Raw genomic sequence first — 27650 nt, forward strand, 5'->3', positions numbered from 1 at the left:
GCCCAGTTGAGCATGAGAGGATGCTGCTAATAATGCCACTGATATTCAGAAAGAAGAAAGAAACCAAACATTGTGAGAAAAGCCTTAACGTCCATGTTCAGGTCATCTGTGATGTCTGGGGAAAACGAGCGCAAATTATTTTGCATTACTTCGACAGAAGCCATGGATTCATAGTAACCTTCGCGATAGTAAATAGAAGTATGCAGCACTTTTGATTCCTCATTTACAGAAAAACTACAGCACCTCGCAAACAACATCATACACCATCAACGTTTTCTTGTTTTGTTACATTACTACACTAACTTAGTGTATTTCATTGTTACTTTATGTAAAAGGCCAACGCAAAGTATGGCAAAAGTGTTAAGTGGGATGGAAAAATGTTGCTTTAAAAAAAGCTTCAAGAAATAAAAATCTCAAAAAAAGTGTGGCATACATTTGTACTTGTCCCCTTTTCCTCTGATACCCCTAAATAAAAGTCAGAGTGTTCGGAAGGTTAGCGAATGACGTCTACCTGAGTGAAATCCCATCTCAGTATGAAGCTGCGCTGTGACGATCGAGGAACACAACAAGGCGGGTCAGGGAGAAATATATGAATATGTTTAAGGCACAGTTAGGTTATTAAAAAAATATAGTCCTCGCAGAGCGTCGTTCAATCCATTATTCAATATGGCGCAGCTGTGAACCTAAAAACACAAGGCAATCCACCTAAGCATGGAGGCCGAGCAGGGAAGGAATTAATCAGAGAAGCAGCCCAGAAGCCAATGGTAAATCAGGAGGTCCTGCAGAGATCAATAGCTCGAGCGGGAGAAGCTGTTGACAGCACAACAGTTCTGTTTGTCAAGCGCGGTGCAGATCAGGACTTCATGGAAAAGTGGCAGGAAGAAAGCCACAGCTATTCTAGTTTGGAGTTTGCTGGAGGCCACGCAGGGGATTCAGCAAACGCATAGAAGAAGGCGCTCTGGTAAAACATCGAGACAACGGGGAATTGACGGCGTGCCCCGTCTCTCTCCCAACGATCCCTGGAGATGGGCACCAGCCCCTCTGTGACCCTGCGAGGATAAGCAGCCGATACAAGATGAATACTTAGAAAACATATTACTCCTACTTAGCAATCATGCGTCATTTGTGTTGGTTTATTATATTCAATCTCATTAAAACACATTCAAGTTTATTGCTGAAAGTTGATAGAATGTGGAAATATTAAAGGGTGCAAATACTCGGCAAGAAACTGCAAAAACACAATAATCGATTTTGATATATATTTTCCATCTGTTGACATCTTCCAAGCACTTTTTTCTACATTCGCATTGTATTTTGTTTTACATCTGATTGATAACCGATTAAAAATATTTTACTGACTCTTGTAAAGAGTTTCCTTTCCCAAACAGGATAATAAAAGCACTCTGACATCCACTGTACTTTGCTAGCTGGCGTTAATTGCCATGTTTTTCATAGTTGTTATAAAACCATGACATCGACGGAAATATTTGTGGATTTTTTACTGTGACGAGCGGTGCCAAACATGCGGCCGTGCATGCTAATAATAATAACAATCTGCCAGTGTAGGTCATTTATCCCGTTCCTCATCGTGTCTTTACCAGCAATGCACCGGAGATCTGGGAAAGATTGTGATCTGCTAAATGATTAATTGGATCTAAAGTATGCCTTCCACATCCTGTCCAGTTTGTCACTTTAATGGAAAATGTGCACTGAGGTATAAATCAGTCAGTATCCTGCAAAGGCACATTCTGATAAAAAAAAAACACAAATGAGAAAGTACGTGCAGCTAAGACCCGAAGTCTCCAACAAACGATGAGCGGATGGAGCAGCGTTCCCACATCTATCGGCCAGCGAGAGATTTCAGTTTTCTAGGTCAAGAAGAAGAAAGTTTATCTAACACGTGTATTTTTTCCCAGATGTCAAGCGTCTAAAGGAGATATACGTGGGTGGAATCGATGTTCAACGTCTGAACAGTGGATAATAGCCGCACTAAAAAAATATGAGTAACGGACAGAAAATCCACTATGGCTGTTTATCTTGTCTGTCGTCAGAGAGGGAGAGAAAATATTCCTTTGATGTGAAGCAACTTTGTGATGACGGAAGCATATGCAAATGTCTGGCATCACCAGTCTTCTTCAGGACATTTCCAGAACATATCTCTGCCAAGGTACACACGCAAAAAAAGAAAAAAAGTGCCATTAAAGCTGTGTAAACACAGCTGTGACGACAAAGTAATAGCCGTGATAATCAGATCGCACGACACTCTAAAGTACACAGGAGCCGTCAGAAACGTCACTATCGCATCAGATAACGTCAGACAGAAAGGAATTATTCTGCCATGTACTGCTTATGTACAGTTTGAAACATATTTACTCATATTATGTAAAAAAAAAAATACATCTTTCCTCATTGTCTGACACAACATCAGACTAAACACAAAATGTGACCAATGTGCAGTATTTCAATTGCATTTAGATTATTTCAAGATGAAATATCAACGACTGTGTATTTATTCAGACAATGAAGTTTAGTGTATTTCTTAAATGCATGTTGTTTATCTTCATATGTGGCCAATTTATCCTATATTTATTCTCTATTTTTGTTTTCAATTTTTACTATCCTTCAGTTAAAGAAACGCACAAAATTTCAATATGCCTGTCCCATAATGTGTCTGCAGAAATGGTAATGAATTATATTATCTTTTCGAAACATTTCCAGTTTTAGGTCAGCTAAGTTCAAATGCTAGAAAAATAAGGAAAATGTGTATATATTTTTTTATTTTCTGCACATTTAGAGGTCACATACATTGCTTCAGTATTTGTTATAATCTCCTTTTAAACTTTAAAACTTTGGGTTGCATCAGCTCAAAGGAGAAGTCTTCAAAAATGAAGACATTTGTCCTTGATTAGATTTGCAAACTAATATATCTGTTCCGATGTTGCTTTGGCCTGACTGCAACAGAAACAAACTTTGGAATGTAAAATGATCCGTCTTTATTGTGACATGTAGTGAATAATAAAACAAGAAACTCTAACAAAACCCCAAACAGAAAAAGTTGGTAAGGAAAAATAAAACAAAACTGTTGCCTTTTCAAAGGCTACTGTAGCTGCACTCAGCTGTATAATGCAAAATCACCTCAATCTGAGAATCTTTGCATTTCATTTGGTTTGAATAATATTCAAATTACCCATTTACACTGGGCTGGACATTATGCTTCATCAGTTAAACCACATTCAGGTGGTTACATGAGCAAACAAAAGAGACAAAAAAAAACTTTTGGTTCGCTGTAAGAGATATCTAAAATTTTCACTGACCCACCCACTGACCTACAGAGGAACAATAAATGCAAAACACACATCTCTTTTTCTCACAGGAGCCCTACCTTTGTATACCTTTCAAAGATACACCCACGCAATCCACCAACACATGCAAAAAAAAAAAAAAACTGAGCTCTTACAAAGTAATGAGTCATTTAGCAGCCAAAGTGTATTTTGTGTCCTCTTCTGATTATTATATTTTGGAGCTTTAATAAAACATCATATCTATTAGGAAAATGAATGATATGATATCAGACATTGTTTGACATGTTTCCAACCTGATATGGATGGTGTTGCATTTCAGTAAATAAAGAATTACCAACACTATTTTTAAAGTAAAGCTTACATCTGCATCTCAATGAAAGAGAACATCTGGTTCATGTCAGAAAGTCGATTCAAAAAGGGAAACACATATTATGCAGGTTCAGCACACACAATTATTTCATAAACGCAGGAAGAAGTTTCTAATGAAATCAGCTCAGTACTTGGTTGAAACAAACGACACCATTCCAGTGACTCTGGAAGGCCAGGTTGCTTCAATAGAGGCCTTCAGCTCAGGCTAACTGTAAAGAAAATGGATGGACGGACGTCATACAAATGTGTGCAAATCTTCATCGAAAAAGCTGAATTTTGCAATTGTCATGTTTCTATTAGCTAAGAAATTGAATTAAAATCACACATGGATATGCAGTGTCATTATAAATGATGCAGCGATGGATGGAAACCATTACATGAGATATATTCATTACGAGGAGCTGGCATCTTATTCAGGCGTCGGAGCCACAAACCCCTCATACTTGGGAGCGGCTACGTATGCAGCGTTTTGGAGAAATGGTAGCCAACAATTTTACAGAAGAGCTGTGGATTCAACACGTCCAAATGACACACAGCTTTTACTGACCTGTGTGATGCTGTCAGAGGTCTAATGGAGTCAGCTGCACATTGTCCAGAAAAAAAACATCATCATCCTCTTTGTCGTTTTCGCCAGTAGTAACATCCAACAGTTGATCACGTGACTCGTGTGATGCGATACAAGTGTTTCCATTGCAGTTTTGCAAAATACGGCAATTCCGATACAACTGAAAAACCACCTCATCCTATCGCAAAAACACAAGTTTTCGAAATTGCAGATTTTCCATTAAGCAAATTTATTTTCAGAATTTCATTTGTTGTCACTGGAAACGCAGTCATTGGCTGATTTTGAATGCACCCAAATGGCGTCACAGCAAAGTTGCTCCAAAAGCATGGAGACCATTTCACTTGAAAAGGATGAAATACTTTCAACATTGTCAAACAGTCGACCACACAGCATGCAACGGATCTGCTCGAATGTAAAGAGTTTGATACGTTGCGGAGAGCTTCGAGCACAGCATCTCAAATGCCACAAATGTCCTGGGTGAGATTACACTCCTTAACATTAGCGCCATAGTGTGTGAACAATCTCCATCTCATATAGACATCTACAGTCGCGTTCAGTAAATAAGGAAACGGGTTCTGGTGAGGCTCATTCGTCTGATTAAAAGCACCTTTTAAAAATACCTCATTGTCTTCTTCCTGACAGTAGATCCTCTGGTTTATTTCAGGCAGTTTGTTCACTAATCAAGCACAGTGACAGTGACAGCCTGGTCATTAAAGCAGGCGTTGGTACCTTTGCACTGCCACTTCTGACATTGTCTGTGGCTCAGAAGTGGCTCACCACAAGAAATGCAACTCTTGTAGCTCATGTCCTGGGTGCGTTTGTTTGTGGTGTCTGCAAAGATCTCTGTACTTTCCACTGATGTGGTTGAATTCAGCGCTCTGTGAACAGCCAGCCTTTTTAGCAACAGCCCTGTGTGGCTTACCCTCATTCTGCAGGGCGTCAACGGGGTTTCATTTGCTGCTGTAAGCAAATGTAGCTGTATGTATTAAGAATTAAAGGCTCCATCCGCGCAATAACTCAAAGACTTCTCAAATCGCAGTAGAAGGAACTGTCTGTTTGCCGATTAGGATAAAATCATCTGCATGGATCTTATGCTTAATAATGAACAGAATTCTTTTTTATGTTTTAAATCCTGCTTTGTGGGACTGTTATTAAAACTAGAGCTGTTACCAAGAAACACACATTAAGAAATTCATTACTTTATATAAACCTACTGGTGTCACATCTTTATATGCATCCCAGTGCTGTATCCTAAAAAAAAAAAAACCTGTCATGTCAATCTTAGTGGGTTGCCACAAGTGACAAATGTTTTGCTCTGCAGCAGTGAACGGCTGTGAACCAAATGCAGGAACGGATGCTGATCTAACTGATGGTTCAATTTAGTTGATGACTTGATTTTCACAAAACGAATGGCAGAGATGTTCAGGTTTTCCTAGATCTCCTCGCCATTGTACGGCAAGCGGGCCGCCATGAATTTTGTATGTTCAGCGTGGTGTCTGGCTTGATCCGCAGTGACAAGCTCTGATCTCTGAATGAAGGCAAAAGCTGGATACGAACACAAAGCACGGCGGAGAAGCTGTGGAGGAGGTGCATAACAGGTGAAGCGAGAGTTTAGCCCCCCCGGATTTGACAAACATGGCTAATACCGCGAGCACCTACAGTTTTTAATCCTAAAGTAATATTTTAAGCTGATCCCGTTCACATGAAATATTTGTTAGTAAAATCACAGCATGCTTTTGAGGCTGACTGATAATGGCATAAGAACTTTTCTGCTGGGTAAATTCTGGTGAACACTTCAGCATGTCATTATGTTTAGCATCATGCATGCAGTCTTAAATTTTTGCAGATTAGTCCAAACAAGGTCATAAAGCATAATAATATCAATTAATAGCTCAGTTTTTATAGCTTAATAGTGTGTGAGTTGTGTTTTTTTAAGACTTGAAAAGTATCTAAAGGATAACTGTTACAAAATCCCTCTATCTCTCTAAAGACTGTTTTTGTTATAGTGTGCTGTGCAGCTGTATTCACCCCGGTGACTGTGAGTCAGTCCTCTGCAGAACCATGTTCTGTACAAAATAGCTCAGGTTCAGTCAGATGGATGGTTGTGCCTGTTAGCATCAATTTTCAAGTTTTGCCACAGATTCTCTCTTGGATTTTAGGTCTGGACGTTAACTAGGCCAAGCGAACACTTGAATGTGCTTTGATCGAGATTGTCCCATTTCAGGGTTGCTGTCCTGCCACAGTCTCAGGTCTTTTGCGACCTTTGGCATGTTTTCATCCATGCCGGCCTCGTATTTAACGCAGCGACCACCATGTTTTATCAAAACGATGGTGTGTTCACGTTTACATTAAGGAAATAAACTTCTTAAGGCTTTTTTTTTTTTCAACAGTAGGCTGTCAGTTTAAGTAGACAGATGGTAATATGGAGGACCATGCCTTGGTAAGTTTACAGTTGTGCCAAAATCTCTCTACTGTCAGACAGTGGATTGAACAGTGTCCTGTGAAAGGTTAAAAAGTTGACATTTGTTTATAACCTAACTCCGTTTTAAATTTGTGAGAACTTTAACTGTAACCTGCCTGTCATGTTTTCTGTGGAACTCTGAGGCTTTCACAATGCAGCTGTATTCTCTTAGAGAAAATTAAATACAAGGGAAATCTGTCTACTGACTTGGGTAATTGGTGGTGCTGGATTTTGTTTACAGGTGTCAGAGTAAAGGGGGCTGAAAACAAATCAACGCTGTGCTTTGCAGATTCAAATTTATGAAGAATGGTTAAAAACCATGCGTCACTTTCCTCCCACTTCACAATTACGCACTGCTTTGTATGGATCTGTCGCACATCCCAATAAAATACACTGAAGTCAAAACGTAAGAAAAAGTTCATCAGGTGTGAATATTTTTGAAGGCATCGTTTTGGATTCAATGGGAGAAGGATGTCCCTTTTTTCTTTTTTTTTTCAAGGAACATAGCTATTCATAAGTTGTCCTGACCCAGTTAGAAGTCCGCTCTGGGGGTCTCTGTCTTGCTCAAGGGTAGTTTGGCAGTGATGGGTATACTGAAACTTAATAATAAGACATTGCCCCTCTGGATACTCCACTATATTTTCAGCACCTACCTGGTCTGAGCACAGGGATAAAAAAAAAAAAAACATCTGGAAAGTCACATTGAACCACAATCAATAATTCATTTCCATCATACTGTATAGTCTTGGGCATTGCATGGAGAACTAATTGACAATTACAATAGAGTGATCCACATCAGTGAGCGTATATAAGGGGATACAGAACAGCTAATTAAAATATGCCTCTCTAAACAGGGTGCTTTTAGTCCCTGTTATCCGCTCTGACTTTGCAATCTTTTTGCCGATACAGACAAATTCTTCATTCACGCGTACGTTAGTCAAAAAGCATACAAATGTACACCAATGACCTGTAATTTTTTTGTGATTTGATTTTAATTTTTCTGTTTTCAAAGCACTTGTTTTGACAATCTTCCTAAATATTCAGTTCATGTGCAGATAAACTGGATGCCAGAGCTTAAGTTAAGTTGTATACTTTATCTTCATCTACTACGGCATCAAATTGCTAAATGTTTAGTATATATTATCTGTGGCCCACAACTTAATGTGTGTTTGTGCATGTCTGATTGTAGTCTATCAGCTCTGTCAACAGGAAACCCATTATCCTACTGCTTAGTAAATGCCTTTTGCAGCTTTGTTTAATCTTAATGAGTAATGGACCCTTCCCTTTGCCGTACCAAAAACAAAGCATGATTTATACTGCACTAAAGTCACCAAGTACTTTGCCCTTTTCTGCTTCCTGTCCCCTGAGATCGCCAGGTAAACAATGTCACGGACCAGGAATAGGAAAGCCAAACTGTGTTGAAATGCACATAAAATTACAGCACACCAGGTCGACTTCTGACGTCTTATTGTTTTCTCGCCCCAGTTCACAAAACTCCATCTGTAGATTATTACAGTAGCTTTAAAACTGAATCTTCAAACTGAGAGAACATATTATTACGTTAAAATGCTATTATTCCAACCTTTGAGTCAGTTTAATTCAGCTGCGGTCCAATATAATGCAGGGCTTGGTTTGGCTGGAAAGATCCCAACTTAATTTTAAATATTATTCATGCAAGTCATGGCAATCCTAGGTGTTTAAACAAAAAAAATAACCTGACTTTTCTTTCTTGGGCCTTGCAGGAATTCCCCCTTGTATAGGCTTTGATACTTAAGAATAACTTTGCACATGTTCACTTCAGCTACTTGTGCTGTAAGGAAGCTTTGTGTTTATTTTTGGCTCCATACGATCGGATGGTGGAGGTTTTTCTCCTTGTTGTCAGTGGCGACAATCTTTGATGACATGTGGTATGTAGCTTTTTGTCAAGCGACCCCCGTTGGCCAAGTTGGCAGAATGAGCACTCGCCGAATGGGGCCTGTTTGAATATGGAAGTAAGGTAACAAACCTGTTAGCGGAAAATGGGGAAAGCGTCGGTGCTTTCTCCGCTGACTATCTTCCTTCGGACAAGATGATGGGTAATTTATAGCAGCAGGCACATGTGCAGCAAAGACATCCAGCAAAGATAGTTTTTTTTTTTTTTTGTTGGACGGTCCCCATGGCAACACCTCTGAATCAACTGAATTATCTGGACGTCCTAGTGGGCTGAAAGCTCACGTCTTTTCATTCAGAAGTCAATGGAGTGGGACTACTCTGAGATGCCTGGTTTAAAACTCCATGAAGTAATAACATCATGGAGACTACCGCCGCTCATTAGCTAGTACAACTGGTTACCATGGAAACTGAATGCAAACTGGTGGATGGGTGTGATTGCAGACCAACGAGTTACACTGATTTGTTATTAGACAACTGCTCCTGCTTCTTGGGCATCAAAAGATGTAACGGGTGTCACTATCCTACCGACGACTGTCTAATCTTCTACAAGACAAACAAGACTTACAGGGCACAGAATATGACAGATGTTAAAGATGTGCCTAAACAATGATGGAAACTTCAAGGAAAGAACTAACAAAATGCAAAAAACTGACATCCTATCAACAACCATCCTTTCTGGAGCCAGAGGTCAATGGGTCAGAGGTGGGTTACACCGCATTCTGCTCACCAGACTGTTACAGACACACAGGAAAGACAGTCACTTGAACAATCACGCCCAAGGACATAATGTGTGTAGACATTTAAACAGTAAGGGCTGTGATTCAAACCTGAAGATCCCAACATAAGCTTTTTATTTTCCTTTTCCTGGAGGCCTCTGGTGTCCCTAAATTCTTGAGCTTCTCTGGCTACTGACAAAAATGCCAGGATGAGAAGATTTGTGATTGATTATTAGATGTGCCCCACATTGTCGCTGATTAAGGAGAACTTCTATAAAGTAAGAGTGTCTGCCTGGTAATCAGACAGTCCTGGGCCTGAATCCCAGCAGCGTCTAAGCTTGGTAATTTTCTGATAAAAATGTGAAGCCCTACTGCTACTTCGAAAGGTTTTAAAAGATTTGAATGTTTGCCTTACAGTTGAAAGTCCAGGGACTCTACCCAATCTTTAGTCTATTGACATTTTGAGACCTGGAATAATCCATCTTTATGTTCCATAACGCCTAAAGTGTATTTATTTTTTTTAAGGGAATCAATGTCAGGGCCATAGTTAATAGTGGCTTGCTCCAAAATAAACTGCTTCAAATTGCAGTCACCTAAAAATAGCAACTGCCAAAGGACAATCACTGTCACAACACTAACAACATACTACTGCTAATCATTTCATTTTCCTCCCATCGATTGTCTGCTCAGACATCTTAATAGGCTTCAGATCCATTTCCACATAAACCATAGAATCTAATCACACGATTCCTGAGCAGAATGTCTCACATTTTATGTGATTCTGTAGTAAAAGTCTAATAGGTTTCGTGGTTTCTAGCACAAGCAGCACATATCAGTGATTGACTTGTAAAATACGTACTCTGATCATATGAATTTTGATGGAACCGTGCACTGAAATATCTTATTTAATCCAGAGAGAACTGAAAGTCACCTTTTCCTATATGATGTTTAACATATTCTGTGGTTATTAATCGCCCATTTCCCTGGCCTTCGATCCCTGTCCTGATTAAACATTACTTTACAAGCATGAACTGCCTTTGGTCTGATCTCGCAGGTGTTCCAGGAGATGTCCGGTACCTCCGCATGACAGCGAGACGGCCGACAAGTGGGAAGTGAACAGTCCCTCAGAAAGTGGAGCTTAGGTGTCACATCACATCACCACAGGATGCGTCTCCTCAATCGGGTCATCTGTGTCCGCTGCTGCGGGTGGATGTTTCCCAGCTGCACTAAGCCAGGGATGGCTCTCCTGGGACAAATGCACACAATAGCCTCACAAAAATATTCTCTGACACGGAGGGGCAGGTCATTGCAGGAGCCGTGTGTGTGAAATCGGCTCATCAGTGACAGAGCTGCCGACGGAAAGGATGTGAAGGCAGCTAATCCCACTGCCGTCTACGTTAAGAGCCCAGGCTTGTAACGTTTCTTCCTCCAACCCCCCCAAACCCCACCTGCGGTTTCCTGACAGAGATTACAGGTGATTACGCCTCCACCGCATTTTGTTCAGTGTGGAAAAGTTTACTTTACCCAAGTTGTTTGAGATTTTTCACTTGCCCTACATCTCATCCACCTGCTCCCACCTCACAAAATGACTTTTGCTTAATAGGGTTGCCCATTCCACATCGAGCACCTCCGATCCGTCTTCAATACCCGTTCTCAGACCTCCAACGAACTGCGGGGAAGGAACTCCCATCACTTCCCTCTGTTGTGAATGAATCATTCATATTAGGCTTTGCATTATTCAACGTACAACATATTACTCTCAGCAAAGGTTAAAACTGACTTGAGCCAAAAAAGATGCAGGGGAATGGGAACTAAAACCACTAGGCTTTTGTTGAAAGTGCATGTGGGGATAAAGTGCCTAGTGAAAAACCGAATGTACATTAATCCAGAGAGGAAGCCTTAGAAATATAAGCGTCCTCTCTTTTATTCATTCTGCCTCACTTCGACTGGGCTTTTCTGCTGTGACTTGGTCAATGTTCTGGAGCGTTAACTTCAATCTCCAGCCGTAAGTAACCACTGAAAGAAGCCAGAGGTGAACAGGACATACATGACTTTAAAAGGATGAATTTCACAATTTCACTAGAAATAAGGTAATTTAGAACGGCGAGGGGCTAAAAATAGCAAACCTTTTTAAAACTTATACTAAATTTTTCCTGTGTCTGCAATAACTTACAGTTTCCAAAGTACACACGCAGAACTGTTGGGTAACAACCCAAAAGCTAGATTTGTGATGTTGTTACAGAAGCTGGATAGGCTCAATCAAACATTGACTCAACAACTGTAACTCAGTTTGTTGGGTAAGTAGCAAAGAAGCCACATCATTTTTCACTGACCACTATTTTGAATTAAACAATGACCTGATCAGGCTTTACTAAATCTTCTAGAAGTAGGATACAATTATAAGTGTTACAATCGTAAGATGATGCTAATGGTAACACTTTGACAAAGTAAGTAAGCTCAGTCTTACACAGTGTATACGTTTTGCTCCCCCAATCAAATGTATCACTTACATGCCAAATTAACCTGACAATAATACTAGATATTTGTCATTTCAGTCCAATTGTATAGGTGTAGGTAAGTGGGGATATAGTAAGTGGAAAATATAGTTGTTTTTAACTCAGCAGTTTTTAGATTGTAAAATATGTGGTTTTTCAATTGAGGTTATTAAAGCAAGCTGTAAAACAAATGCAGTACTTTGACTTTCTTCTATTGATAAAAAAAATCCTGTTTTGTTCTGAGGTTGAAAGGTTCATCTTGTATTATATTACAGTCTGTGTTTATGCATGTAAATGGCCTCCAAAGGCTCTCAACTGAATTGCTTCATCCTAAAACTATATTTAGTTACAGAAATGTCCTTTGCCTGATGCTGTAAAACGTACTAAACTCTCAGAATGTTTCACTCTTGGTATTTTAACTTTTGTTAACGGTGCGACTTAAAAATGTAAAAACTATCCATCCATCCATTTTCTTGCACCCTTGTCCCTTAATGGGGTCGGGAGGGTTGCTGGTGCCCATCTCCAGCTAACGTTTCGGGCAAGAGGCGGGGTCACCCTGGACAGGTCGCCAGTCTGTCGCAGGGCAACACAGAGACACACAGGACAAACAACCATGCACACACACACACTCACACCTAGGGGAAATTTGGACAGGCCAATTAACCTGGCGGTCATGTTTTTGGACTGTGGGACATGCAACATGCAAACTCCATGCAGAAAGACCGGGGCTGGGAATTGAACCCAGAACCTTCTTGCTGCAAGGCAACAGCTCTACCAACTGCTCCACTGTGCAGCCCAACTGTAAATACTACTCTAAGGTAAAAATGAAACTGCAATGTGCCTTTCCTGTTTATTCAGACTGAAATTAGTGCTCTGCTGCTGTGTTCAGAGGTCAAGAGTTTACAAGCTGTTTATAACTCTACTACATTTGTTTTAATAGCTGACGTCTACACAAAAGAGTGAGACTTTTCTTGTTGGCTGAAGCTGAACTAAGAAGGACAACAGAGTCCATATGGAAGGTTTTTTATACATCTAATTATTAAATTTCCCTCTAACTAGATAAAAAAAACAACTAATACTTAAGTCACAGTTTTAGACATTAAAGAAACCCTTTGGTGTTTTAAAAATTTACTTTGGTCCACAAGCCAAATCTGGGTATCTTTAGGCCTTAAAAGTTTGAAAGAAAGAGAAGTCTCTGAAGGATTGGAAGGATGTGGCCATTTATCAGGCTGTGAAGCTCCAACAAAGCTAGAGTGGCAGCCTGGAAACAGTAGCTTTCAGCGTTTACAGAGGCTTGACCTGTAATTAAGGAGGCCAGGAAAGCTTACCTTCAACTTTAAACCTATGCACTATATTAAAAAGAAAAAATATTAAGTTAAACAGGCAGACTGTCGAAAAGGACTGAACGTACACAAATACTATGGAGGCTGTCTCTGTTTTTCCTCCAGCAAATACAAAATAGGTTAATGCTGGACTAACACAACATGTGCAGCTGTGTCTCAGACAAGCATCCGCGGCTGGTTTACTGTTGAGGTAAACACTTACGACCTTCAGGTACCGCCACATCTAATCAGACTTTGTCCCGCTATCTGTCTCTTTGAGCTCTTCAAATTCATTTGGCAAATGGTGCCCAATTTTTGTAATCCAAGATGACAATAACAGACCTTTAATTACACATAATCACATGTCTAATTGCAAATTGCAAATTGCAATTTTAATGAATTATCCCTACTATTCCCATTGCGAATCACATGCCAAACACACTTTGGATTGTTTAATTAAGACGACTCTGTTTCCATGGAGATCAGAAAAAAAATAGAAGAAGAAACGGTTTGCAGAACTGTCCGTTCCGCTTGGTGCGGAGATGAAAATAATCTCAAACTGACACCGCGTTATTACAGCATCACTGCGACCTATGTGTGGCCCCTAATCCTCAGCCTCTGTCTCGTTCTCTTTCGTTCTATCCGAGCGGCACAAAACACTTTCATACTCCAGTCAGCTTTAACACAGCTGACTGGAGCAAACTCCCTTTCCACAGCATGATAGTTGTGATCCAGTTCTTGCAGTAACATCATTAGCCCCTCAGGCAAGCCTCGGTCCCTCTCGCTCAGCTCGTCCAAACGTGCCCGATTCTGGGTAAGCCGAGATAATACCTGATAGGCAAGTGGATGGAAGTAATCTGATCATCAATACCACAATTAGCGTTTGTCTTCATTGTGGTATTTTGTCTTCTTTATTGAGTTTAATATTAGGCAGAACAGCTGAAGCAGCCATAACACATCTGTGTCCTTCCGGAGCAGATGTGTTATGTTTCACAAGGGCTTCAGCCTTACTCCTGATTTCATAAGAAATGCAGACCCCTTGCAAAAGAACTCACACCCCTCGAGATTTTCACATTTTGCAGTGTTACGACCATAAATGAACTTTGAATTTTTATGCGACAGCTCTGTACAGACCCGCCACAAAAGGAAAGGAGCAAGTGGCTTTCAAAAACTACAAAGAAAAATGTGGAGATTCAGGTAGGTACTTTGATACCCCTAAATAAATAATGATACAAAAATCACTTGACAAATCTTTCTCTGCAAGAAAAAATCCATTGTCAAAAGACAACCATAAGAAGTACCGTTTTCTGTTTGCCGCAAGCCATGCACGGGGTAGAGCAAACAAGTAGAAAAACCCTCTAGTGGGATGAGACCAAAAATAAACGGCACTGCATGAAAAATGCCATGTTTGGTGCCAAAGCTAACAGTGAAAATCAACCTGTACACATCGCTCCCGTGGTAAAACACGACGGCTGCAGAATCGTGCTGTGGGCATGCTCATCTTCAGTGACAAGTAACCTCTGCACAATCAAATGGTTAAGTTCAAAGCATATTAATTTGTAAGAATGCCCCAGCATAAAGTCCCACAGATAATTTGAGGAAAAGAACTGCAAAGATCTGAAAGAGTTTGAGCTATTTTACGAGTAATGGACAAAGATTTCAGATTCTGGATGTTCAGAACTGGTGGAATATTCTAGAAAACATGCACCTGTAACCACAGGTTACAGGTGCACCTGTAACCACAGGTGCATGTGGTTCAATAGGACTCAAGGAGGGTTGAGTACAGATATATGTTGCATTTTTTTGAAGTCGTCCTTTCATTCCAGAAAAACAAAAACAGAAGTGGATTTACATTTGTGGCTAAATGATGAGAAAATGTGAAGTAACTCGGGGGTGCGAATACTTTTGCAAGGCACTTTAAATCTAAATAGGTGTTAACGATGTCGATTCAAGCCCCAGGTGGGTCGGATTCAGGCTTCCTGTCGCTATTTTTTCACTTATAGGGGCTTAGCTTCATGAATAATCGTGGAGCGGAGTGTTGATGCGAAACGTCAGTGTGATGAATCTCATATTTATGTATGTTGTGCCGAACAGAAAAACAGGGCAATTTTCTGAAGTGAACTTCTCTCGCTGCACTTTTTCGTGTAAATCCCAGCAGCGTTTGCTCGGCTCCTACTTGTAGAAGGGTGTAAAAATAGAAAGCAAGAACAAACTGTGCAAATAACAGACATGTGGGATGATGGTAAATCATCTGTAAGAGCCAGAATAGCTGTGAGGTCAGTGGGTCAATGGTCATAGCTATAGCAAATTAATTTAGCCTGTTAAACATTATTGACAGGTAGCGTATTCATTTTCTAGTCCAATGGGTTCTATGGATAATTAAAAGATGCTAGATCTGCGGTTTGGGCTTTGAATGTCAATCTTTCTCACACATAGACACCCAGTGGTGTGATGTTATTCCTGCCTTACAGTTCATTGCCTCAAAAGGTATTTGATCTTTCAGTGAACGGAAGTGGTTTGGGGCTATTCAATAAATGCAACACACATGTTTGCATGGCTATCTTTGTGGCGACTTTCCATTGACTTCAATGCATTTCTACAGCCTAAACCTCACCCTTATCCTAACCCTAACTCTTACCAAAACTCAATTCACACCTTAGTCTTAAATCTAAGCCCCTGAATCAAAAACAGCGTTTCCCCTTGTGGGGACCAGACTTTGGTCCGTACAAGAGGCAGTGGGTACCCACAATGTAGTATGTGTGAGGAAAATGGTCCCCACAATGTATTACAAACAAACGCACGCACACACACACACACACACGACATCTCTGTGTTTTCTGAATGCGTGGCATGGGTCATGCTCGTCCTTACTGAGGCAGCACCCCAAGTCCAAGGTTTTAGGGAGCCCAAGATATTTCTTTTCCATTTCTGTTCTTTTTTTTGTTGTTGTTTGCTTAGATGTGTTTCTTTATTGAGTTTAATATTAAGTGTGGTGTTTTATGCAGATATCCAGTACACAAATGATCATGTCATACTCCTGCCTCTCCAAGCTAACCCTACTCCCCAAGCACATCAGCAAGTTTTAAGAGCATGCATTACTCCTTCTGCTTTGTTTTGGCATCACATATAGTTCAGAAATAGTTAACATAAACATGTCAAAAAAAGCCTAAAAGCCCTAAACTTACCTAATTATTAATCTACCAATGAATTCCAAATAGTTGGAATGGTCAAGATTATTTCATTTAAAGAATGTAATTCTACATTGTATATTATTGAGAATGATTCCACACTTATTGAGAAGGTTCTAGTGTTTATTTCTGGGGGGGTGGTATTTATTGTGATCACTTAAAAAGAAAAAGTTGGTCTACTGAAAAGTGTGATCATGTGCAGTGAATGCACTCAATACTTGGTCTGGCCTCCTTTAGGATAGTTTACTGCTTCATGGAAGCATTCACCCTCTGCTAAGGTTTTAAAGACCCCAGGTTGATCCTGGTGTCTCTTATATTCCTCTGGACAATATCTCACAGATTCTCTATGGGGTTCATGCCATGCTGGTTTGCTGGTTGGTCAATCTCAGTAGCACCATGGTAACTGAAGCAGGTATTGGTACTTTTAGCAGGCTGCATAGTGGTAACATAGTTGGTAACACTATCCTGGGGATTGGACTCAGCTTGGGGTCTTTCTGTATGACATTTGCATGTTCTCCCTGTGGATGTGTGGATTCTCTCAGGTACTCTGGCTTCCCCCCACAGTCCAAAAGTTTAACTGTTAAGTTTACTCTTCTTTCCAAACTGTCCTTAGGTAGGAGTGTGAGTGTGTGTGGCTGTGTGTCTCTGTGTTGCCCTGCGATGGACTGGTGACCTGTCCAGGGTGTACCCCACCTCTCACCCAGTGATCGGTGGAAATAGACATTATTCCATCCCCCATGGTAGAACCCTGCAAGGACAAGCAGGTACAGATGGCTGGTACTTTTAGACATGTGGGTAGCTTTCAGCATGAAGTGATGTAAAACCTCCTGGTCGATGGCTGCACTAACGTTGGCCTTCAAACAGAATTATGGACCAACACCAGCAATGGCAGTGTGGAAACGTCACACTGTCCCTCAAACAACATGGATTATGTGTCTCTCTGGACTCTGTGAACTGGATTTCTGTAAAAGACTCCACATCCAAAATTTACTTAATCTGAAACAATGACTTCACACCAAACCAATTGTCCCCATAACTGAAGTGAGACAATATCTGTGGTTCAAGAGTGATTTAATGTCTTGTAGTTCTTTGGGGTGGTTGTTGAAACTTTGACTCCACAACTACATTCATTATAAATCTCCTTCAAGTTGGATTTACTCCCACATTTGGTGGCAAAGGTCAGATGATCAGAACACACAGCTGCAGCAGACAATGTTGCAACCTTTTTTATTCAACCTAAAAAAGGATCTAGTTGAGCTAATGGATTAATAAACGGCATTTACAGTTGGATCCATATATATTTGGATACTGATACAAGTAATTGTTTTTTTGTTTTTTTTTACCTGTTTACTGAAATATATTCCAATTATAATAATATAATAGACATGGACATAATGTGTAGACTCTTAGTTTAGGTCAAAGTAGCTCTCCATGCAGGTGAAACAAGTCATCATTAAGCGGTGGAAAATATAAAACAAAATCTATCCCCCCCCCAAAAAAAAAAAACAACATGAGGAGAGGCAAAATCTAGTTTGGCACATCCTGAAAAGAAAAAACGAAACAAAGAACTGGGTGAACTGAGCAACACAAAAACACCTGGATGTCCACAGAAGATAAGAGTGGTGGGTGAACGCAGAATCGTTTCCATGGTGAAGAAAAACCCCTTCACAACAGCCAACCCAGTGAACAACACTCTCCAGGGGGTAAGCTTGTATCGCAGGCTAACATGAAGAGAAGTCCACATGAAAGTACAAAGGGTTCACTGCAAGGTGCAAGCCACTCATAAGCCTCAAAAATAGAAAGGCTTGATAACATTTTTTTTTTTTTTAAGCCAGCATAGTTCAGGAAGAACATTCTTTGGACAGATTAAACAGAGATCAATCTCTACCAAATTGCACAAAAAAAAAAAGTATGAAAAAAGTATGAAACAACTCATGATCCAAAGTGTCATGATGTGACACAAGACAGAAGCAGACAAATTAATTCTGAGATGTTCAGAGACAAACTGTTCAAGTCCAGCTAAATGCAGCTTGAGTCAAAACATTTATCTGTAGATTATGGTGTCAAATATACTCAAGATAGGTGAAAAAGTGAAAAAGTTTCATCTTAAGTAGGTGATCTTTTCCAGTCTTTCAGTTTTTCCAGTGGTGGAATTTTTGTTTTTCTTAAAATTCACTTTGATTTTTGTAAACCAAAGTGAATTAAAAGTCGCTTTGGTTTGCAAAAACATCAGAAACCATCCATCCATCCATTTTCTTGCACCCTTGTCCCTCAGTCGGGTCGGGAGGGTTGCTGGTGCCTATCTCCAGCTAGCGAACCGGGCGAGAGGCGGGGTCACCCTGGACAGGTTGCCAGTCTGTCGCAACATCAGAAACATCTAATAAAGTTACTTAGTTCAGCTGCAATTTCAGAGAAATGTTGGAAAAGTTTATATTTAGCCTCAGATACTCTGCAGACTCTAATCGTCAGATGTTTTGAAGTGAAAACCTAAAATGGAACTCATGTAAAATAATTCTTTATCCACGGTATATTGAAGCAGCTGATTTTGGTGCATCAGTATGGAAAATACATTTTTGACTCACTTAATCGGCACCTGTGGAAGATCCATCGAAATAAGGAACAAAACTGCACTGAGGGTTGTTCTTTCTTTAATTTATTATTTTTTATTATTTTATTTTATTTTTTTACTTTAAATTCAGAGTATTGGCCGAGGGCACCAGTCACAACACATTGTCACTATTATTTACTGTTGTTTCTTGTTGTTGTTTGTCTATTTTTATAGATTAAATTACTGGAATAAAGTAACATTTTAATAATTTTACAACTTACTAACATGCAAGGACACTGTACGATGGCATATTAGGACCATTGCATATAGAAAAAAGGAGGCGGAGTAAATTATTGATAAAAAATTATGTTCAAGAAGACTTTTGTCTGAGCTCCAAAAGTTGAAAAATTCCACTCTCAAACTTTGAGATTAATCTCAAATTCAAGATTCGGCTCAGAAAGTTTTTTAGAAAAAACTTGGAAATTTCTATGTTTCAAAGGTGGAAAAATTTTGACTTTTGAAAAACAGAAAATTTCTCAATTTTCTTCTAGAGCATTTCTGAGGTTGATCTCGAAATTGCTCATTTCAGAGTCTACGATGGTCCTAATATGCCACCATACACTGTAATTGTCAAGTTTAAAAGAAATATTTACAAGTTGGGCACCAAAACCGGCTCTTGCCCAGGGCCCCCCACCACCACCTTCTCAATCCGGCCGTGCATTCAGCGCACCACATGCCTAAAATCTGATGTTGCTGAAAGTGACCAAACCTCTCTGACTCAGATCAGCCTAAACTTTACAAAACTTACCTGTCCACGCTGATCACGCACAGGGTCATGATAGAGGCGGTGCAGCACATCACATCCATGCCGATGAAGATGTTGCAGAACAAGTCCCCAAACAGCCACTTGCCGCCAGTCAGATCTGTCACAATGACGAACGGCATCACCACTATGGCCACTGACAGGTCCGCCACTGCGAGGGACACCAGAAGGTAGTTCGAAGGTTGCCGAAGTTTCTTCACCACGCACACGGCGATCACCACCAGCGTGTTCCCCATCACGGTGACCGCCGTGATCATCGCCAGCATGACCCCGATAATGATCTTCTCCGGGCGCCCGAAGTCCAGCAGCTGCTCCCCGCACGACTCGTTCCACTTGGCCGTGGGGCTGCTGCCGACCGTGGTGACGGACACGTTGCTGACCAGAAGCAGAGTGCCATTGATAACTTCGGCAATATCCTCTTTCTTTGCAAAAGTGGGCTCAATTACCGAGGTATTGAACATCACGACAATGACGTTTCCCGGACAGGAGAGCAAGGGACGCCTCGCCAGTGCGCTCCAATTACGCGCATATTTGGGTTTGTGTAACCGGATCCTGGACACTGCCCGACGGTGTTAGGTCGAACGCTTCTTCAGCCGCACCACATCACCCAGTGGTGGTGGTCAAATGATCCGTCCCTAGAGGTTCTGTAGCTTTCAAGGATACAACGACCATCAGTCGAGGAGGAGGAGGGGGAGGGGGGGGAAGCCCCTAAAATTATGGAGCTGCACACGACGGAAAAAAAAAAAAAAAAAAAAGTTGAACCGTCTAAATCTGCCTGCTTCCAGAAAGGTTTTTAAGCTTCTCAGCGCGTCTCTTCTGCAAACATGGACAGTGTGGAGAGTTGCGCTGCGCAAACCGCACCTATCCGCGTGACGCATCAGTTGGAGCGCACAGACAGCCTGTCACAGCGGCGCTTTCGGTGTGATCCTCAGAGCTCAGAGTCTGCAAAAAATTACGGAACAGTTTCACAGCGCGTTTCAGCACACGGCTCTATCTGCGCGGGGAAATGGAGAATAGTGTTTCCACGAGGGTCCCAGAAAGGCAAAATTAAACCATGAGCGGTGGAATCATGAAAAGGTATTAAGCAATACGTTGAGGAAGTTTCTTCTTCGGTGTATGAGGAAGAAACTTGGATGGAGGATGTTTTTCAGTGTATGTTTCTTTTTGATAAAAAAAAAAAACAAAAAACAAGATGCATTTTTTTTATTATAAAAAAACAGCTGTGATTAAATAAATAAATAAATAAATAAATAAATAAATAAATAAATAAATAAATCACACACTTGCCAAGCTGTTAATGGCTCCAAAGACACATATTTCTGTTATTTCGCTTTTTCGCTCTCAGCTGTTTCAAATCATCACATTTAAATACCAGAGAACGACACCCTGAGTTAACAACGCGTAAATATTTTAATCATTTATTAAGGGAGTATGCCATCCAAACCAAGTTGTCACAGTGTGGGTGGTTTTCCTTTTTTTTTTTTTTCAGTCCAGGAAAATTGGAGGATTTTTGATGACCATGTACATCTTTTTTTTCTTTTTTCTTTTTTTAAGATGATGCCGCAGCATTTTAATCGGATTTAAGTCCTGACTTGTCTAGGTCACTCTAAATACTTTATTTATTCATTCATTCATTTTTGAGCAAATCAGAGGAGGACTTTCTGATGTGCTTTGGATCATTGTCCAGCTGTATAAGCCGACTGTGGTTGCTGAGCTTAATGGTAGGAACTGATGAGACAACATCGTGTGTCACTACTCTTTTTTTCTGAAATGCTTTTGGATAGCATCAATATGTTTTTCGGGTAATATGTTAAATGAGCTCTTGTGCTCTTTTAGGAGTTTGAAGCTCTGTCTTTTAATGCCATTTTCTTACTGTTGCATCATAAACTCTGATCTTCCTGAGCTCTGCTGCGCTTTAGATGCTCTGGGTTCTTTTGTGACCTCCTAAATGAGTCCTAGATTTTGTTCTCGGAATGATTTCAGGAGTCACTCCTGGGAAGATTTATTACTATTCCTTGTCTTCTCCTGTGGATAAATGTATCTCACTGTGTTTTGCTGAAGTTTCAAAGCTTTAGAAATTGATTTGTAAACCCATCAGAGATTCGCAGATTTCATTGACTTTGTTTTGCTTCTTTTAGATCCCTTAGCCTACTTCATGTTGCCAGACGGGTCCTACTTGTGTGATTTCTTGAGTCTACAGATTTCTTTAGTCTCAGTTAACCAATCGCTCAATAAGGGGGCAATTACTTTTTACACAAGGGTTGTTTTTGGAGCATTATTCCCTTTTTGAATTAAATCCTCATTTGAAGTTGCAGTTTTTATTTTAGTACTCTAAAATAAAAAATTAAATAAACCTGTAGTTTTATTGAATAATTTGGTGACTTGAAATCTGTAAGTGGGAAAATACATTTTCACACCAATTTGTCATTGTCCTACCACTTTAGAACAATGTTCCACTTTGTAGTGGTCAACCACAAAACTCTTAAAATACAAATATAAGTGGTTGTAAATGACAAAATGTGAAAAAGTTCAAGTGTTGTCTTCTCAATGTTATGCTAAACAAACTCCAGGGTTTAGTATAGCTTTCTTTGTACAATGTGTAGGAATAATGTACATGAAAGTGTTTCACAAAACAATCCAGCTTTTCCCTCGTACAGTTTGTTTTCTGGAGGAGAGAAAATGAGTTAAGCTCTTGATATTTTGGCAAAAACTAAAAAAAAAAGCATAAAGCACTTGTTTATAAATAAATAATACAAAGTTAAACAGAAAACATATTTCCCTCAGGAGTTCAGTGGTTCTTCAACTTTGCGTGCGTTTGCTTTTCATGGTTGCCTCCTCGATTTCAAGCACTCAGAGCAAATCAAATTAGAAAACCCAGATCTAAACGGTGTGAGACACTCAGAACATGGGATAAATATCCTAAGCACCTTGGCAGCTCAGATCACAGTCTAAGCACCAGAAGCTGTGAAGGTTTTTTTTTTTTCCTCCTCTTCCCGACTACAAGGCAGCCTGTGCTGTATCCCACAAATTTCCCTTTAGCCCTGTCATGGTTGTCCATCCCCAGATCCCAAACACTGCAGCCTACATGCCTTTTACTCACCATTACCCTCTGTGACTGACAATTCAGTGATGATTGTCACATCAAATTAGCTCTGGTGGCCACTGGCAGTTTCAGCTAGGCCTGATGCTGGCAGGGAAATCCATCCCGTTCAAGCTAAACGCAGCAGCAAAATCTAGATGTCAGCAGAGATAGGTCAAGACTCCTGAAACCTCCCAGGCGAGCTCCCAGCGCTTATGTTAAACAACCTGTCACTGTGTCAGTGACTCTCTCAGGGAGCGCTGTAGGACTTATCCCAAAAGAGATTAGACGAGCATTGGTTGCACGTGATAATTAGAGATACGGAGAAAGCATTAAATGACACCGATATACATCTTGCTTCTCCTTCTCATCCTGCTAAGCTTTGGACGACAGTCCTGCTTTTGAGTTGCTGAACTGCTGTTTCTTTATCCTTTTTGGTGCAAAAAGTCGGATACGTTTTACCCAAAAACTGATGTTGTCGATTAAAAGTTGACAAAAGCCTCAAAATCTGACTTCTTGTCACAACATGAGAAATTGCAATGTTATACAACCATCAGATCTAAACTCCACCAAACTTTCTGGCTGTCATTCTAATCAGATTTGCAAATTAATTTGTAAATTTTATCTGGAAAGATAAAACAGTTAAAGAAAAATGTAAGGATTGGTCATTCATTTCAACCCAACTATTACTTGCTCATTAATAAAGATAATAACATCCTTTTTCAAAGTATTTTGTCACAGTTGTGAGGGTGGGGGTTCCATTTGTGTTTATATTTTGATTATTTAATTACTTCCTTATCTCATGTATCTCCTCCTTCCTCTGTAATTACTTCCAGCTGTTCCTCATCCTCTGATCACTCTTGTGTGCATATATTTTCTCACCTGTGTCATTGTTGGCTGCTGGATATTTACGTCAACCTCTGCTCTGTCCTTTCTTGTCTCAGTTATCCATCTTGTGGCACTTTGAGTCTTCCTCAACATAAGCAAATCATGACACATTCTCTGTAGTCTTAATGCAAGACATTAGTCACTTTACCCCATTTCTGGGTTGAAACCACAAGCCAGTATGCTGGATCGAACCCATAATCCAACCCTGATATGATAAATCAATCCAAGCCTGGAATAATTAGCCCAGGACAAAATTTGCATTTGGGGGCGTGAGGTTTTTTAGCACCTTCCCCCTTCGTCTTTCTTTTTCTATTTCATAACACTTGTTTAATCAGCTACTGTCTCTCCGATGGTCTTTATAATGTCTGTATAACCACAACCCTGCTCTCCATCGCCATCAGCAGCAGCAGCAGCAACCACTCAACATCAACATTGTACCCCATCAGGGAAAACAAAGGCTGCTTTTGCTTTGCATTGTCCTGACTTGACAAAGATATACTATGGTGTGATTCCATATTAGATTCTTGATGAATGTGGGTTATTGTTACTCCAGCTGGTTTAATTATGCTAAGTGTGTGAAAATCTTGTTCTATGTCCCCGTCTTTAACTTTGAGCACCTACCCCTCCAAAGGTTTCCGCATGGCCTTGTTGCCTGGTTGAGTCACCTCCTTCCAGATGTGAGCGCATGAATAAAACGGCTGTCTTTCTTGACATCAAATTGCAGAGCCTGTTTTTGTCCCCATACCTTTCAAAATTTCCCCAAATGTGTTTTTGGGTCAACCAGTACTGTCATGATGTTCCATGTGGGTCTATGTGACTTTTTCAGATTCTTTCTTAAGGGGTTACAAGAACATGTAATGTGAACATGTGATCAAATCAAAACCCTAGAATATCATGTTCTCTCACTGAGATAAATGGGGATAATATAGGGAGAGAATATTTTTAAAAATATACATATAATAACTCAAACATGCAGCATTAGACGTGGCAATCTGACACAGACGAGCATAATGTGAGCAGTCAGTGAGTTGCAGTTCAACGTCTGTTAATGTGGGTTATGGCTAAAGGCAGACAAGTGAGGATCTCCTCTCTTCATAGGCCAGGAGTGAGACAGACATGGGTTATTTTGTTTTCTTGGCAGCAAATTGCGGCTTTCCAAACATGACCTTAACAAAATGACACATTCAGGCACCAGGCCACAAGCTAGGGCACAACCAGGTAATTTCATCATGACAACAAAATCTAAGTGAGGAGCAGAAGAGAAAAACACATTTGTTTTAGAAGTGGCTGGCAACAGAAAGAGAGTCCTCTTCTGTTCATAGATTGTTTTTCTTTCAGGTGTTGTATGTAGGTGACCACAGCAGTCGTCTCATTCTCTGTCTTTTTAAACCATCCATCCCTTATCTAACACGGTTAACCTTGCAGGGTCGCCAGGGGACCTGGTGCCTATCTCCAGCGGTCATTGGACAACAGGCAGGGTACAGAGACAGACAGAAGAAACAACCATGCTCACACACACTCACAACTACAACTTTTTAGAGAGATCAATTAACCTTCCTGGACGTGTAGAAGGAGAACACACAACCTCCATGCAGAAAACCCACAGGCCAGGATACAAAACTAAGATTTTCTACTGCAAAGCAACAGTACCACCATATGCACCACTGTGCAGCCCAAACCCTGCTTGCCTCAACATCAACTCTACATCAAAGCAGCTCCTGGAAGTGGTAACGCTTGAAAATTAACTTAACACAAATTGTTTGCGGAGAAACTGACAGTATCACACTAAGGAGTTTGGGTATACACAAACTGAAAAAATAAGAGTGAACTTGTGAAATTCTGAGTAATCCTTGAAAACTTTATCGGTATCAAAGTAAGTGAAGAAAAAGAGATTTCCAGCACCTGTTCTTATCTGAACTGGTCACAAAAACATGCTAAAGTCAATCCCATGTTAAAAATCAGTTTGACTACAACAGCTGTCAAATGAAAATAACTTGAATATTCATATATTGCTGGTAAAATAGTATCATGGTGTGTATTTTAGTGGCTGTCAAGAGGTTTTTCAATCAGAGTTTGAATGGATCTATTTAATCTAAGTGCCAGAGATGAAGGTTATTTCCAAACTGTGGCTTGTATATTTATGAATAAACAGTGCAGAAGTAGATGAATAATAAAAGTATGCATGTGTGTATCAAACAAATTCTTTCACATGAAAATGCTGACATAATTACAATAAACAAGTGTAGAACTGTGTGAATGGTCACTTGCAGGCTCAGAAAAAGAACCAAGTTTCAGGAGCTAAAGCAAAACACCTTTCCTTGCAAGCAGCTGAAGACTTTGGGAATTTTTCAAAAATAACTTTTGATATGGAAAACTATAATGTTTCACAATTTACTCTATTTAATGTATTTACAATGAGGGAACTTTTCCAGAGGTTTACTATTTTCAAGCTACGCACATATATGAAACAATCTAAAAGTAGAATTACTGACATCTCTCTATTTGTAGGACCAGCTGGAGAACATTGTAAATCAGGGGTGTCCTCAAAATGTTTTTGTCAGGTGGGTCAAAAAAGGGGTGGGAGATAAAATCAAGCAATTAAAGTTGTCTGATTTTGTGTCCTCTCCTCAGGCTGCCACCTTATCGTGGTGGAGGGGTTTGAGTGTCCCAATGATCCTAGGAGCTATGCTGTCTGGGGCTTTATGCCCCTGGTAGGGTCAYCCAAGGCAGACAGGTCCTAGGTGAGGAACCAGACAAAGCGCAGCCCGAAGACCCATTATGATGCACAACAACCTTGCATCTAGCGTTCCCTCGCCCGGACGTGGGTCACCGGAGCCCCACTCTGGAGCCAGGCCTGGAGGTGGGGCACGATGGTGAGCGCCTGGTGGCCGGGCTTTTACCCACAGAGCCCGGCCGGGCTCAGCCCGAAGAGGAGACATGGGTCCCTTCCAATGGGCCCACCACCTGTCGGAGGGGCCAAAGGGGTCGGGTGCAGTGTGTAATGGGCGGCAGCCGAGGGAGGGGACCCTGGCGGTCTGATCCTCGGCTGCAGAAGCTGGCTCTTGGGACGTGGAAAGTTTTCCGGGCACGTCCCACAGGGAGGAGGCCTCGGGGAAGACCCAGGACACGCTGGAGGGATTATGTCTCTCGGCTGGCCTGGGAACGCCTTGGGGTTCCCCCGGAGGAGCTGGAAGAAGTGGCTGGGGAGAAGGAAGTCTGGGCCTCCCTTCTGAARSCTGCTGCCCCCGCGACCCGACCCCGGATAAGCGGAAGAAAATGGATGGATGGATGGATGGATGGATGGATGGATGGATGGATGGATGGATGATTTGTTGTTTGTTGTTGAAAACAGATGTTATTCATTGTAGATCTAAAAATGTAAATGACTTTGCACATTTGGTTTATTAAAATGAAGGCAACAAGTTTTCAGTTTGTGATTGTACAGATTTATTCTGTTGATTTGAGTCACTTTCTTTAAAAACACTTGTTATATTCTGCCAAGTTGAATGAATTAAATAAAAGCTGATTTGGGTGTAGCAAAGTCAGCTTTTCAGTAAAGTCTCTAAATCTAAATACATGCGGTTCTACTTATATTAAAATCTTGGTTATAAAAAGACAAATACTTTGTATTATACTTTTAAAAAAATTGCTGGTAAAAATTTTACCCTGATTTAAAAATAAATAGTTTGGACAGGCCAGATTTATATCGTTCTTGAACTGCAGTTGGTGGGCCACACAAAATCACTCCACTGGCCAATAATGGCCGCACTTTGTACACCCCTGTTGTAGATGGAAAACTAATTTTGCATGTTCTCAAACCCACAAAAATAAATTCTATTCAGGTTGCGCCAGTGTTGTCCACTAGGGGGCAAAAGAGCACTTTATTCAAAAAATAGATTGACAGATGGCGTAGACCAATGCCTTACTGCAGAATGTTTGGGTGAACCAATAGGATATCAGGT

General features: G+C 40.5%; 1 protein-coding gene across 1 annotated transcript in view; it reads right to left on the bottom strand.

Moving 5' to 3' along the window:
* Positions 1 to 20192, bottom strand: part of htr7c (5-hydroxytryptamine (serotonin) receptor 7c) — a 35418-nt gene extending 15226 nt beyond the window's left edge. Inside the window, exon 1 of the mRNA XM_008417599.2 lies at positions 19707 to 20192. Within this exon, the coding sequence (XP_008415821.1) occupies positions 19707 to 20182 (476 nt within the window). The 5' untranslated portion in view covers positions 20183 to 20192. The remainder of the gene's footprint in view (positions 1 to 19706) is intronic.
* Positions 20193 to 27650: the final 7458 nt, after the last annotated feature.

Source organism: Poecilia reticulata, linkage group LG9 (assembly GCF_000633615.1).
Source record: "Poecilia reticulata strain Guanapo linkage group LG9, Guppy_female_1.0+MT, whole genome shotgun sequence".
Lineage (NCBI taxonomy): Eukaryota > Metazoa > Chordata > Actinopteri > Cyprinodontiformes > Poeciliidae > Poecilia > Poecilia reticulata.